Source organism: Oncorhynchus tshawytscha, linkage group LG02 (genome assembly GCF_018296145.1).
Source record: "Oncorhynchus tshawytscha isolate Ot180627B linkage group LG02, Otsh_v2.0, whole genome shotgun sequence".
NCBI classification, from domain to species: domain Eukaryota; kingdom Metazoa; phylum Chordata; class Actinopteri; order Salmoniformes; family Salmonidae; genus Oncorhynchus; species Oncorhynchus tshawytscha.
The window spans coordinates 3,784,295-3,800,539 of record NC_056430.1 but is presented as its reverse complement, the minus strand read 5'-3'; the positions used below and the strand labels follow the sequence as shown (position 1 = coordinate 3,800,539).

The window sequence follows — 16,245 nt, the reverse complement described above, 5'->3', positions numbered from 1 at the left end:
AGGCTCTCCAATCCAAACACGTAGCCTCGGTCCGGCCCGTCGTGCACCGTCTGGTCGTCACGGAAACCTCTGAAGGTGCTGTGGGCAAAGTCTATCATGCGGACGTCCACACTGATGCTGGGGCTGGAGGGGCGGGGTGGAGGACGAGGGGGCGGGGTGGAGGACGAGGGGGCCGTGAGGGTCCGAGGGAGGCTGCTGTGGCTGTGGAGGGGTGGGGGGGCAGTGTGGTGGTGGTAGGAGAGCCTGGGGGAGCTGGAGGGGTTCTTCGGTCGGTCTCTGGACCGTTTGGAGACCCAATACTAAACCCGGTCCCTGGACACCCGTTCCTACTCCTGGGTTGACCAGCACCACCTCCTCCTTCTCTGAGGGCATCTCAGCGGCTGGCTGTGGTACAAGCCGTGGTGCTTTCTGCCAGACATGGGCCAGCTCAGGCTCCTTCCCCTCATAGATGATGAGCAGGGAGGAGGAATAGAAGCGGTAGGTGGTCTGTTTCTCCAGAATGGCCTTCAGGCTGCGTAGTTTACACAGCATGGGTTCAAACAGGTCCTTCCTGAGCGACGCCCCGTTGTGCAGGTATTGGTGGAGAGCGTGGCGGAATCCCTCGATGGACAGGCTGCGGCCATAGTACTTGTTCCTGCACAGATAGTGGCCCGTATCCATCTGGTACACCTGGACCATAGAACCACAGAAAGAACAGAGGTTACACGTGGACCACAGAACCTGGCCCATACACTACTACACACACCGGTGCAGCTAACCAATCAGATTTGCAGTAGGCCTATATGAAAATTGACCATTGTCAAAAATGGATCTGTGCCGTTTACTTTGAACTGGGCTGTGTTTACAGCATGAGTGGTCGTGATTAGATGAACTGGACTGTGTTTACAGCATGAGTGGTCATGATTAGATGAGTAGTTGTGCTTGTTTTGAGATCAAAGAGAGAGCTGCATGTAGCCATGTGTGCACATTTTGTTCATATCCGTTGCTAGTTAGTGAGTTATTAGCCCAGTTATAGATAATCTAATCAGCAATGGGAGTGATTGCTTCCTACAAGAGCACAAAACGTGCATTTCATTGAAAAGCGAGTCAGGTAAAGAGCTTGCGTGTTGTATTTTGAGACAGGATTGAATAAGCTAAGTAGCTAATAGGCAGAGGGTAGCATCATGTGTCTATTTCTCTGTAATAATGGTATGGGAATAGTAATGCATTGTCAGTAGGTTTTAGCATCATTTGTCTGATTCTCTGTAATAATGGTATGGGAATAATAATGCATTGTCAGTAGGTCTTAGCATCATGTCTGATTCTCTGTAATAATGCATTGTCAGTAGGTCTTAGCATCATGTCTGATTCTCTGTAATAATGGTATGGGAATAATAATGCATTGTCAGTAGGTCTTAGCATCATGTCTGATTCTCTGTAATAATGGTAAGGGAATAATAATGCATTGTCAGTAGGTCTTAGCATCATGTCTGATTCTCTGTAATAATGCATTGTCAGTAGGTCTTAGCATCATGTCTGATTCTCTGTAATAATGGTATGGGAATAATAATGCATTGTCAGTAGGTCTTAGCATCATGTCTGATTCTCTGTAATAATGGTAAGGGAATAATAATGCATTGTCAGTAGGTCTTAGCATCATGTCTGATTCTCTGTAATAATGGTATGGGAATAATAATGCATTGTCAGTAGGTCTTAGCATCATGTCTGATTCTCTGTAATAATGGTAAGGGAATAATAATGCATTGTCAGTAGGTCTTAGCATCATGTCTGATTCTCTGTAATAATGGTATGGGAATAATAATGCATTGTCAGTAGGTCTTAGCATCATGTCTGATTCTCTGTAATAATGGTAAGGGAATAATAATGCATTGTCAGTAGGTCTTAGCATCATGTCTGATTCTCTGTAATAATGGTATGGGAATAATAATGCATTGTCAGTAGGTCTTAGCATCATGTCTGATTCTCTGTAATAATGGTAAGGGAATAATAATGCATTGTCAGTAGGTCTTAGCATCATGTCTGATTCTCTGTAATAATGCATTGTCAGTAGGTCTTAGCATCATGTCTGATTCTCTGTAATAATGGTATGGGAATAATAATGCATTGTCAGTAGGTCTTAGCATCATGTCTGATTCTCTGGTGGGAATAATAATGCATTGTCAGTAGGTCTTAGCATCATGTCTGATTCTCTGTAATAATGGTATGGGAATAATAATGCATTGTCAGTAGGTCTTAGCATCATGTCTGATTCTCTGTAATAATGCATTGTCAGTAGGTCTTAGCATCATGTCTGATTCTCTGTAATAATGGTATGGGAATAATAATGCATTGTCAGTAGGTCTTAGCATCATGTCTGATTCTCTGTAATAATGGTATGGGAATAATAATGCATTGTCAGTAGGTCTTAGCATCATGTCTGATTCTCTGTAATAATGGTATGGGAATACTAATGCATTGTCAGTAGGTCTTAGCATCATGTCTGATTCTCTGTAATAATGGTAAGGGAATAATAATGCATTGTCAGTAGGTCTTAGCATCATGTCTGATTCTCTGTAATAATGGTATGGGAATAATAATGCATTGTCAGTAGGTCTTAGCATCATGTCTGATTCTCTGTAATAATGGTATGGGAATAATAATGCATTGTCAGTAGGTCTTAGCATCATGTCTGATTCTCTGTAATAATGGTATGGGAATAATAATGCATTGTCAGTAGGTCTTAGCATCATGTCTGATTCTCTGTAATAATGGTATGGGAATAATAATGCATTGTCAGTAGGTCTTAGCATCATGTCTGATTCTCTGTAATAATGCATTGTCAGTAGGTCTTAGCATCATGTCTGATTCTCTGTAATAATGGTATGGGAATAATAATGCATTGTCAGTAGGTCTTAGCATCATGTCTGATTCTCTGTAATAATGGTATGGGAATAATAATGCATTGTCAGTAGGTCTTAGCATCATGTCTGATTCTCTGTAATAATGGTATGGGAATAATAATGCATTGTCAGTAGGTCTTAGCATCATGTCTGATTCTCTGTAATAATGCATTGTCAGTAGGTCTTAGCATCATGTCTGATTCTCTGTAATAATGGTATGGGAATAATAATGCATTGTCAGTAGGTCTTAGCATCATGTCTGATTCTCTGTAATAATGGTATGGGAATAATAATGCATTGTCAGTAGGTCTTAGCATCATGTCTGATTCTCTGTAATAATGCATTGTCAGTAGGTCTTAGCATCATGTCTGATTCTCTGTAATAATGGTATGGGAATAATAATGCATTGTCAGTAGGTCTTAGCATCATGTCTGATTCTCTGTAATAATGCATTGTCAGTAGGTCTTAGCATCATGTCTGTTCTCTGTAATAATGGTATGGAATAATAATGCATTGTCAGTAGGTCTTAGCATCATGTCTGATTCTCTGTAATAATGGTAAGGGAATAATAATGCATTGTCAGTAGGTCTTAGCATCATGTCTGATTCTCTGTAATAATGGTATGGGAATAATAATGCATTGTCAGTAGGTCTTAGCATCATGTCTGATTCTCTGTAATAATGGTAGTAGGAATAATAATGCATTGTCAGTAGGTCTTAGCATCATGTCTGATTCTCTGTAATAATGGTATGGGAATAATAATGCATTGTCAGTAGGTCTTAGCATCATGTCTGATTCTCTGTAATAATGCATTGTCAGTAGGTCTTAGCATCATGTCTGATTCTCTGTAATAATGGTATGGGAATAATAATGCATTGTCAGTAGGTCTTAGCATCATGTCTGATTCTCTGTAATAATGGTAAGGGAATAATAATGCATTGTCAGTAGGTCTTAGCATCATGTCTGATTCTCTGTAATAATGGTATGGGAATAATAATGCATTGTCAGTAGGTCTTAGCATCATGTCTGATTCTCTGTAATAATGCATTGTCAGTAGGTCTTAGCATCATGTCTGATTCTCTGTAATAATGGTATGGGAATAATAATGCATTGTCAGTAGGTCTTAGCATCATGTCTGATTCTCTGTAATAATGGTATGGGAATAATAATGCATTGTCAGTAGGTCTTAGCATCATGTCTGATTCTCTGTAATAATGGTATGGGAATAATAATGCATTGTCAGTAGGTCTTAGCATCATGTCTGATTCTCTGTAATAATGGTATGGGAATAATAATGCATTGTCAGTAGGTCTTAGCATCATGTCTGATTCTCTGTAATAATGGTATGGGAATAATAATGCATTGTCAGTAGGTCTTAGCATCATGTCTGATTCTCTGTAATAATGCATTGTCAGTAGGTCTTAGCATCATGTCTGATTCTCTGTAATAATGGTATGGGAATAATAATGCATTGTCAGTAGGTCTTAGCATCATGTCTGATTCTCTGTAATAATGGTATGGGAATAATAATGCATTGTCAGTAGGTCTTAGCATCATGTCTGATTCTCTGTAATAATGCATTGTCAGTAGGTCTTAGCATCATGTCTGATTCTCTGTAATAATGGTATGGGAATAATAATGCATTGTCAGTAGGTCTTAGCATCATGTCTGATTCTCTGTAATAATGCATTGTCAGTAGGTCTTAGCATCATGTCTGATTCTCTGTAATAATGGTATGGGAATAATAATGCATTGTCAGTAGGTCTTAGCATCATGTCTGATTCTCTGTAATAATGGTATGGGAATAATAATGCATTGTCAGTAGGTCTTAGCATCATGTCTGATTCTCTGTAATAATGCATTGTCAGTAGGTCTTAGCATCATGTCTGATTCTCTGTAATAATGGTATGGGAATAATAATGCATTGTCAGTAGGTCTTAGCATCATGTCTGATTCTCTGTAATAATGCATTGTCAGTAGGTCTTAGCATCATGTCTGATTCTCTGTAATAATGGTATGGGAATAATAATGCATTGTCAGTAGGTCTTAGCATCATGTCTGATTCTCTGTAATAATGGTAAGGGAATAATAATGCATTGTCAGTAGGTCTTAGCATCATGTCTGATTCTCTGTAATAATGGTAAGGGAATAATAATGCATTGTCAGTAGGTCTTAGCATCATGTCTGATTCTCTGTAATAATGCATTGTCAGTAGGTCTTAGGATTCTCTGTAATAATGCATTGTCAGTAGGTCTTAGCATCATGTCTGATTCTCTGTAATAATGGTATGGGAATAATAATGCATTGTCAGTAGGTCTTAGCATCATGTCTGATTCTCTGTAATAATGGTATGGGAATAATAATGCATTGTCAGTAGGTCTTAGCATCATGTCTGATTCTCTGTAATAATGGTAAGGGAATAATAATGCATTGTCAGTAGGTCTTAGCATCATGTCTGATTCTCTGTAATAATGCATTGTCAGTAGGTCTTAGCATCATGTCTGATTCTCTGTAATAATGGTATGGGAATAATAATGCATTGTCAGTAGGTCTTAGCATCATGTCTGATTCTCTGTAATAATGGTAAGGGAATAATAATGCATTGTCAGTAGGTCTTAGCATCATGTCTGATTCTCTGTAATAATGGTATGGGAATAATAATGCATTGTCAGTAGGTCTTAGCATCATGTCCGATTCTCTGTAATAATGCATTGTCAGTAGGTCTTAGCATCATGTCTGATTCTCTGTAATAATGCATTGTCAGTAGGTCTTAGCATCATGTCTGATTCTCTGTAATAATGGTATGGGAATAATAATGCATTGTCAGTAGGTCTTAGCATCATGTCTGATTCTCTGTAATAATGGTATGGGAATAATAATGCATTGTCGGTAGGTCTTAGCATCATGTCTGATTCTCTGTAATAATGGTATGGGAATAATAATGCATTGTCGGTAGGTCTTAGCATCATGTCTGATTCTCTGTAATAATGGTATGGGAATAATAATGCATTGTCAGTAGGTCTTAGCATCATGTCTGATTCTCTGTAATAATGCATTGTCAGTAGGTCTTAGCATCATGTCTGATTCTCTGTAATAATGGTATGGGAATAATAATGCATTGTCAGTAGGTCTTAGCATCATGTCTGATTCTCTGTAATAATGGTATGGGAATAATAATGCATTGTCAGTAGGTCTTAGCATCATGTCTGATTCTCTGTAATAATGCATTGTCAGTAGGTCTTAGCATCATGTCTGATTCTCTGTAATAATGGTATGGGAATAATAATGCATTGTCAGTAGGTCTTAGCATCATGTCTGATTCTCTGTAATAATGCATTGTCAGTAGGTCTTAGCATCATGTCTGATTCTCTGTAATAATGGTATGGGAATAATAATGCATTGTCAGTAGGTCTTAGCATCATGTCTGATTCTCTGTAATAATGGTAAGGGAATAATAATGCATTGTATTTTGTAAAGTGGTTTCTTGCATCCAACAACATGTTCAATCACCTTGTCTGAAGGACAAATAGGTTAATGTCAAGCCCTGCATGTTTTTTTTCCCCAAAAGTCTCAAGGAATGTAGGCCTACACTATAATCCACTATAATTGAGAATTTCAATAAGCATTTTTCTACAGCTGGCCATGCTTTCCACCTGGCCACCCCTACCCCAGTCAACAGTCCTGCACTCCCCACAGCAACTCGCCCAAGACAAAACCCATTTCTCCTTCACCCAAATCCAGATAGCTGATGTTCTGAAAGAGCTGCAAAATCTGGACCCCTACAATTCAGCCAGGCTAGACAATCTGGACCCTCTCTTTCTAAAATTATCTGCTGAAATTGTTGCAAATCCTATTACTAGCCTGTTCAACATCTCTTTCGTATCGTCTGAGATTCACAAAGATTGGAAGGCTGCCGCGGTCATCCCCCTCTTCAAAGGGAGACACTCTAGACCCAAACTGCTACAGACCTAAATCTATTCTACCCTGTCTTTCTAAGGTCTTTGAAATCCAAGTTAACAAACAGATTACCCACCATTTCGAATCTCACCGTACCTTCTCTGCTATGCAATCTGTTTTCAGAGCTGGTCACGGGTGCACCTCAGCTCAAGGTTCTAAACAATATCATAACCACCATCGATAAGAGACATTACTGTGCAGCCATATTCATCGACCTGGCCAAGGCTTTCGACTCTGTCAATCACCACATTCTTATTGGCAGACTCAACAGCCTTGGTTTCTCAAAATACTGCCTCGCCTGGTTCACCAACTACTTCTCTGATAGAGTTTGGTGTGTCAAATCGGAAGGCCTGTTGTCCGGACCTCTGGCAGTCTCTATAGGGGGTGCCACAGGGTTCAATTCTCGGGCCGACTCTCTTTTCTGTATACATCAATGACGTTGTTCTTGCTGCTGGTGATTCTCTGATCCACCTCTACGCAGACGACACCATTCTGTATACTTCTGGCCCTTCTTTGGACACTGTGTTAACCAACCTCCAGATGAGCTTCAATGCCATACAACTCTCCTTCCGTGGCCTCCAATTGTTCTTAAATGCTAGTAAAACTAAATGCATGCTACTCAATCGATCATTGCCTGCACCTGCTCGCCCATCCAGCATCAACACTCTGGACGGTTCTGACTTAGAATACGTGGACAACTACAAATACCTGGGTGTCTGGTTAGACTGTAAACTCTACTTCCAGACTCACATTAAGCATCTCTAATCCTAAATTAAATCTAGAATCGGCTTCCTATATCGCAACAAAGCATCCTTCACTCATGCTGCCAAACATACCCTCGAAAACTGACCATCCTACCGATCCTCGACTTCGGCGATGTCATTTACAAAATAGCCTCCAACACTCTACTCAACAAATTGGAAGCAGTCTATCACAGTGCCATCCGTTTTGTCACCAAAGCCCCATATACTACCCACCACTGAGACCTGTACGCTCTCGTTGGTTGGCCCTCGCTTCATACTCGTCGTCAAACCCACTGGCTCCAGGTCATCTACAAGTCTCTGCTGGGTAAAGCCCCGCCTTATCTCAGCTCACTGGTCACCATAGCAACACCCACCCGTAGCACGCGCTCCAGTAGGTATATCTCACTGGTCACCCCCAAAGCCAATTCCTCCTTTGGCCACCTTTCCTTCCAGTTCTCTGCTGCCAATGACTGGAACGAACTGCAAAAAAGAAATCACTGAAGCTGGAGACTCATATCTCCCTCACTAACTTTAAGCACCAGCTGTCAGAGCAGCTCACAGATCACTGCACCTGTACATAGCCCATCTGTAAACAGCCTATCCAACTATCTCAACCCCATACTGTATTTAATATGCATCTTGCTCCTTTGCATACCAGTATCTCTACTTGCAAATTCATCTTCTGCACATCTAACATTCCAGTGTTTAATTGCTATTTTGTTATTTACTTCGCCGCCATGGCCTATTTATTGCCTTATCTTACCTAATTTGCATGTCACTGTACATAGTCAATAATATAGTAGGAAAGAAAGTCTATGTTTTGTTTGTTTCCATGTGCAACTCTGTGTGGTTGTTTGTGTCGAACTGCTTTGCTTTATCTTGGCTTTATCTTGGCCAGGTCACAGTTGTAAATGAGAACTTGTTCTCAACTGGCCTACCTGGTTAAATAAAGGTCAAATAAAAAGAAATAAAATAGATTAAAACAGACAGAGAGGTTAGACCTCTACCATTAAAACAGACAGAAAGAGAGGTTAGACCTCTACCATTAAAACAGACAGAAAGAGAGGTTAGACCTCGACCATTAAAACAGACAGAAAGAGGTTAGACCTCTACCATTAAAACAGACAGACAGAGAGGTTAGACCTCTACCATTAAAACAGACAGAAAGAGAGGTTAGACCTCTACAATTAAAACAGACAGAGAGGTTCGACCTCTACCATTAAAACAGACAGAAAGAGAGGTTAGACCTCGACCATTAAAACAGACAGAAAGAGAGGTTAGACCTCTACCATTAAAACAGACAGAAAGAGAGGTTAGACCTCGACCATTAAAACAGACAGAAAGAGAGGTTAGACCTCAACCATTAAAACAGACAGAAAGAGAGGTTAGACCTCTACCATTAAAACAGACAGAAAGAGAGGTTCGACCTCTACCATTAAAACAGACAGAAAGAGAGGTTAGACCTCTACCATTAAAACAGACAGAAAGAGAGGTTAGACCTCAACCATTAAAACAGACAGACAGAGAGGTTAGACCTCTACCATTAAAACAGACAGAAAGCGAGGTTCGACCTCGACCATTAAAACAGACAGAAAGAGAGGTTAGACCTCTACCATTAAAACAGACAGACAGAGAGGTTAGACCTCTACCATTAAAACAGACAGAAAGAGAGGTTAGACCTCGACCATTAAAACAGACAGAGAGGTTAGACCTCTACCATTAAAACAGACAGAGAGGTTAGACCTCTACCATTAAAACAGACAGAGAGGTTAGACCTCTACCATTAAAACAGAAAGAGAGGTTAGACCTCGACCATTAAAACAGACAGAGAGGTTAGACCTCTACCATTAAAACAGACAGAAAGAGAGGTTAGACCTCTACCATTAAAACAGACAGAAAGAGAGGTTAGACCTCGACCATTAAAACAGACAGAAAGAGAGGTTCGACCTCGACCATTAAAACAGACAGAGAGATTAGACCTCTACCATTAAAACAGACAGAGAGGTTAGACCTCGACCATTAAAACAGACAGAAAGAGAGGTTCGACCTCTACCATTAAAACAGACAGAAAGCGAGGTTCGACCTCTACCATTAAAACAGACAGAAAGCGAGGTTAGACCTCTACCATTAAAACAGACAGAAAGAGAGGTTAGACCTCTACCATTAAAACAGACAGAGAGGTTAGACCTCTACCATTAAAACAGACAGAAAGAGAGGTTAGACCTCTACCATTAAAACAGACAGAGAGGTTAGACCTCTACCATTAAAACAGACAGAGAGAGGTTAGACCTCTACCATTAAAACAGACAGAGAGGTTAGACCTCTACCATTAAAACAGACAGAGAGGTTAGACCTCGACCATTAAAACAGACAGAAAGAGAGGTTAGACCTCGACCATTAAAACAGACAGAGAGGTTCGACCTCTACCATTAAAACAGACAGAAAGAGAGGTTAGACCTCGACCATTAAAACAGACAGACAGAGAGGTTCGACCTCTACCATTAAAACAGACAGAAAGAGAGGTTAGACCTCGACCATTAAAACAGACAGACAGAGAGGTTCGACCTCTACCATTAAAACAGACAGACAGAGAGGTTCGACCTCTACCATTAAAACAGACAGACAGAGAGGCCATAAAAGAGATGAGAACACTGGTGAATGATCCATCTGATTTATCACAGTATAAATGGAGGAGGAGAGAAGGCCTTTTGAAGCTGGATGGAGGATAAATGCTGCGGCCATTGTCCTGTCTATGCTGCTGTTCTAGGCTCTACATTGTAAACAGACAGTCAGTCACGCCATCAGTGTTGGGATAAAGGTGAAAGATTCATTTCAATTCCAATCGAATGGACAATAAAGCATCTATTCCATTCCAGTTGATAGGACATTCACCATTCTCCCTTCTGTCCTGAGCTGGTTACTGCTGTGGGGTTTTTGTCTGAGCCTAGGTGTTAGGAGAAATATAGGGACGCAAGTAAAGAATCTATGGCGTAGTCGAAGCTACTGTGTCTAGAGAGAACCTCTGAATCTATGGCGTAGTAGGAGCTACTGTGTCTAGAGAGAACCTCTGAATCTATGGCGTAGTAGGAGCTACTGTGTCTAGAGAGAACCTCAGAATCTATGGCATGGTCGAAGCTACTGTGTCTAGAGAGAACCTCAGAATCTATGGCGTAGTAGGAGCTACTTTCTAGAGAGAACCTCAGAATCTATGGCGTAGTAGGAGCTACTGTGTCTAGAGAGAACCTCAGAATCTATGGCATAGTAGGAGCTACTGTGTCTAGAGAGAACCTCAGAATCTATGGCGTAGTAGGAGCTACTGTGTCTAGAGAGAACCTCAGAATCTACGGCGTAGTAGGAGCTACTGTGTCTAGAGAGAACCTCAGAATCTATGGCGTAGTAGGAGCTACTGTGTCTAGAGAGAACCTCAGAATCTATGGCGTAGTAGGAGCTACTGTGTCTAGAGAGAACCTCAGAATCTATGGCGTAGTAGGAGCTACTGTGTCTAGAGAGAACCTCCAAATCTATGACGTAGTAGGAGCTACTGTGTCTAGAGAGAACCTCAGAATCTATGGCGTAGTAGGAGCTACTGTGTCTAGAAAGAACCTCAGAATCTATGGCGTAGTAGGAGCTACTGTGTCTAGAGAGAACCTCAGAATCTATGGCGTAGTCGAAGCTACTGTGTCTAGAGACAATCATGCACCCTCAGCATCCTTCTCCAATCAATACATCAAGCTCCAGAACAGACAAATCAAGAAAGCTATTAGAAATACTGCTAATACAGCGGGGCAAAAAAAGTATTTAGTCAGCCACCAATTGTGCAAGTTCTCCCACTTAAAAAGATGAGAGGCCTGTAATTTTCATCATATGTACAGAAAATCACATTGTAGGATTTTTTATGAATTTATTTGCAAATTATGGTGGAAAATAAGTATTTGGTCACCTACAAACAAGCAAGATTTCTGGCTCTCACAGACCTGTAACTTCTTCTTTAAGAGGCTCCTCTGTCCTCCACTCGTTACCTGTAGTAATGGCACCTGTTTGAACTTGTTATCAGTATAAAAGACACCTGTCCACAACCTCAAACAGTCACTCTCCAAACTCCACTATGGCCAAGACCAAAGAGCTGTCAAAGGACACCAGAAACAAAATTGTAGACCTGCACCAGGCTGGGAAGACTGAATCTGCACTAGGTAAGCAGCTTGGTTTGAAGAAATCAACTGTGGGAGCAATTATTAGGAAATGGAAGACATACAAGACCATTGATAATCTCCCTCGATCTGGGGCTCCACGCAAGATCTCACCCCGTGGGGTCAAAATGATCACAAGAACGGTGAGCAAAAATCCCAGAACCACACGGGGGGACTTAGTGAATGACCTGCAGAGAGCTGGGACCAAAGTAACAAAGCCTACCATCAGTAACACTACGCCGCCAGGGACTCAAATCCTGCAGTGCCAGATGTGTCCCCCTGCTTAAGCCAGTACATGTCCAGGCCCGTCTGAAGTTTGCTAGAGAGCATTTGGATGATCCAGAAGAAGATTGGGAGAATGTCATATGGTCAGATGAAACCAAAATATAACTTTTTGGTAAAAACTCAACTCGTCGTGTTTGGTGGACAAAGAATGCTAAGTTGCATCCAAAGAACACCATACCTACTGTGAAGCATGGGGGTGGAAACATTATGCTTTGGGGCTGTTTTTCTACAAAGGGACCAGGACGACTGATCCGTGTAAAGGAAAGAATGAATGGGGCCATGTATCGTGAGATTTTGAGTGAAAACCTCCTTCCATCAGCAAGCGCATTGAAGATGAAACGTGGCTGGGTCTTTCAGCATGACAATGATCCCAAACACACAGCACGGGCAACGAAGGAGTGGCTTCGTAAGAAGCATTTCAAGGTCCTGGAGTGGCCTAGCCAGTCTCCAGATCTCAACCCCATAGAAAATCTTCAGAGGGAGTTGAAAGTCTGTGTTGCCCAGCAACAGACCCAAAACATCACTGCTCTAGAGGAGATCTGCATGGAGGAATGGGCCAAAATACCAGCAACAGTGTATGAAAACCTTGTGAAGACTTACAGAAAACATTTGATCTCTGTCATTGCCAACAAAGGGTATATAACAAAGTATTGAGATAGACTTTTGTTATTGACCAAATACTTATTTTCCACCATAATTTGCAAATAAATTCATTAAAAATCCTACAATGTGATTTTCTGGATTTTTTTTCTCATTTTGTCTGTCATAGTTGAAGTGTACCTATGATGAAAATTACAGGCCTCTCTCATCTTTTTAAGTGGGAGAACTTGCACAATTGGTGGCTGACTAAATACTTTTTTGCCCCACTGTATATAATTGATGGTACATATTTTAAACATTATGCATCCATTGAATGTTAGGGAGCATGATTGTTCGTTGACATGACTTCTTGGCTTGGTATCCCTTGCATAAGACGTCTCCTAACCTCAATGAGACTTCCATGTGAAATAAAGTTTAACAGAAGGTCACAATTTCCTGAAGAAAATGTGGGTGTTTGCTTCAGCTGTCTGAAAGCCTTTAGTGGAAAAACATCAATATTAACAAAATGTTAAACAAACAAGAAGTAGGACAGCCCTCACCTGCATTCCACAGACTCGCACCCCCAGCGTGGCGGAGGTGCTCTGTTCACACTTCTTCATCTGCCTGGCTGCCTTCTCCTCCGAGGCATCATCCCCGTGCTGCCGCGTGCCCATTTTCAGGTCCAGGATGCAAGGGTAGCTGAAGTGATGGACCACGTTTTCCAGGAGCAGGAACTCTAGGAGGGGTCAGAGGTCAAGGAGAACAACGCTGTGGAGGTGGTGAGTTGAACTAACGTTATGAGATAGTTCTGACTGCTACTTCAAATCCGTGCCACCCTCGGTCCAAGAGGGCATTTCCTCTTGTTCTGACGGTGTGTCTATTAGAGCGTATATCTTCCTGGGTTCAGAGCTTACCGACTCAAACACTTTGTAGAAATAGTGTAAGTCTGGGCGGCAGGGTAGCCTAGTGGTTAGAGCGTTGGACTAGTAACCCGAAGGTTGCAAGTTCAAATCCCCGAGCTGACAAGGTACAAATCTGTCGTTCTGCCCCTGAACAGGCAATTAACCCACTGTTTCTAGGCTATCATTGAAAATAAGAATTTGTTCTTAATAACCTGTTGAATCTAGGGGGCACTATTTTCATTTTTGGAAAAATAACATTCCTAAAGTAAACGGGCAATTTTTTCAGGACAAGATGCTAGAATATGCATATAATTGACAGCTTAGGATAGAAAACACTAAGGTTTCCAAAACTGTAAAAATATTGTCTGAGTATAACAGAACTGATATTGCAGGCGAAAGCCTGAGAAAAATCCAATCAGGAAGTGACTCATGCGTTCCGATGCGTCCCTATTGAGCAGTGAATGGGCTATCAACCAGATTCCTTTTTCTACATATTCCCCAAGGTGTCTACAGCATTGTGACGTAGTTTCACGCCTTTATGTTGAAGATTGAGCGTAAGTGACTACATTGCGTAAGTGGTCACCTGATGGCTCTCAGCACAATTCTTGCGTAATAGACAGAGGTAGCCATTTTTCCTTTCGCTCCTACTGAAAAACCAATTGTCCCGGTGGATATATTATCGAATAGATATTTGAAAAACACCTTGAGGATTGATTATAAACAACGTTTGCCATGTTTCTGTCGATATTATGGAGCTAATTTGGAATATTTTTAGGCGTTTTTGTGACCGCAATTTCCGGTCGATTTCTCAGCCAAAAGTGAAGAACAAACGGAGCTATTTCGGCTACAAAAATAATATTTTTGGAAAAAAGGAACATTTGCTATCTAACTGGGAGTCTCGTGAGTGAAAACATCCGAAACTCATCAAAGGTAAACGGTTTAATTTAATTGCTTTTCTGATTTTCGTGACGAGGTTGCCTGCTGTTAGCTAGGCATAATGCTATGCTAGGCTATCGATAAACTTACACAAATGCTTGTCTTGCTTTGGCTGTAAAGCATAATTTCTAAATCTGAGATGACAGGGTGATTAACAAAAGGCTAAGCTGTGTTTCACTATATTTCATGAATATGAATATTGTCTAGAAAATATTTTTTGTCGGTTTTTTTGTCCGTTGCGTTATGCTTATTACTGTAGTTGATGACAACGCTCCCGGATCCGGGATGGGTAGTTCTGACCCTGAACAGGCAGTTAACCCACTGTTCCTAGACCAGTTAACCCACTGTTCCTAGACCAGTTAACCCACTGTTCCTAGACCAGTTAACCCACTGTTCCTAGGCCAGTTAACCCACTGTTCCTAGGCCAGTTAACCCACTGTTCCTAGACCAGTTAACCCACTGTTCCTAGACCAGTTAACCCACTGTTCCTAGACCAGTTAACCCACTGTTCCTAGACCAGTTAACCCACTGTTCCTAGGCCAGTTAACCCACTGTTCCTAGGCCAGTTAACCCACTGTTCCTAGACCAGTTAACCCACTGTTCCTAGACCAGTTAACCCACTGTTCCTAGACCAGTTAACCCACTGATCCTAGACCAGTTAACCCACTGTTCCTAGGCCGTCATTGAAAATAAGAATTTGTTCTTAACTGACTTGCCTAGTTAAATAAAGGTAAAATAAAAAAATCTACAGACTATCTACACACAACTATCTATCAAGCACTCCCCCACTGAGTGTCAAGTTGCTTGGAACTTTGAAGACGGATTTTGAAGACCAATAACTAAGTCCGTAAGCTGTAGATGTGTAGAGGATCGTAATACCACAGTGGATAACACCCAGCCATCGTAATGCTATACAGTCATTATAACACCCAGCCATCTTAATACCACAGTGGATAACACCCAGCCATCGTAATACCACAGTGGATAACACCCAGCCATCTTAATGCCACAGTGGATAACACCCAGCCATCTTAATACCACAGTGGATAACACCCAGCCATCTTAATACCACAGTGGATAACACCCAGCCATCTTAATGCCACAGTGGATAACACCCAGCCATCTTAATGCCACAGTGGATAACACCCAGCCATCTTAATAACACAGTGGATAACACCCAGCCATCTTAATACCACAGTGGATAACACCCAGCCATCTTAATACCACAGTGGATAACACCCAGCCATCGTAATGCTATACAGTCATTATAACACCCACCCATCTTAATGCTATACGGTCATTATAACACCCAGCCATCGTAATACCACAGTGGATAACACCCAGCCATTGTAATACTATACAGTCATTATAACACCCAGCCATCTTAATACCACAGTGGATAACACCCAGCCATCGTAATGAAATACAGTCATTATAACACCCAGCCATCTTAATACCACAGTGGATAACACCCAGCCATCGTAATGCTATACAGTCATTATAACACCCAGCCATTTTAATACCACAGTGGATAACACCCAGCCATTTTAATACCACAGTGGATAACACCCAGCCATCGTAATACCACAGTGGATAACATCCAGCCATCTTAATGCCACAGTGGATAACATCCAGCCATCTTAATGCCACAGTGGATAACACCCAGCCATCTTAATGCCACAGTGGATAACACCCAGCCATCTTAATACCACAGTGGATACCCAGCCAACATCCAGCCATCTTAATGCCACAGTGGATAACATCCAGCCATCTTAAT

At 41.4% G+C, this 16,245-nt stretch overlaps 1 protein-coding gene across 1 annotated transcript in view; it reads right to left on the bottom strand.

The window, feature by feature from the left end:
• Nucleotides 1-16,245, bottom strand: part of LOC112241649 (inositol hexakisphosphate kinase 1) — a 105,782-nt gene that overhangs the window by 193 nt on the left and 89,344 nt on the right. The window contains exons 6-8 of the mRNA XM_042329678.1: nt 13,191-13,366; nt 418-669; nt 1-263 (exon numbers count right to left, since the gene is read on the bottom strand). The exon at nt 1-263 is cut by the window's left edge and continues 193 nt beyond it. Coding sequence (XP_042185612.1) covers nt 1-263; nt 418-669; nt 13,191-13,366 — 691 coding nt within the window. The remainder of the gene's footprint in view (nt 264-417; nt 670-13,190; nt 13,367-16,245) is intronic.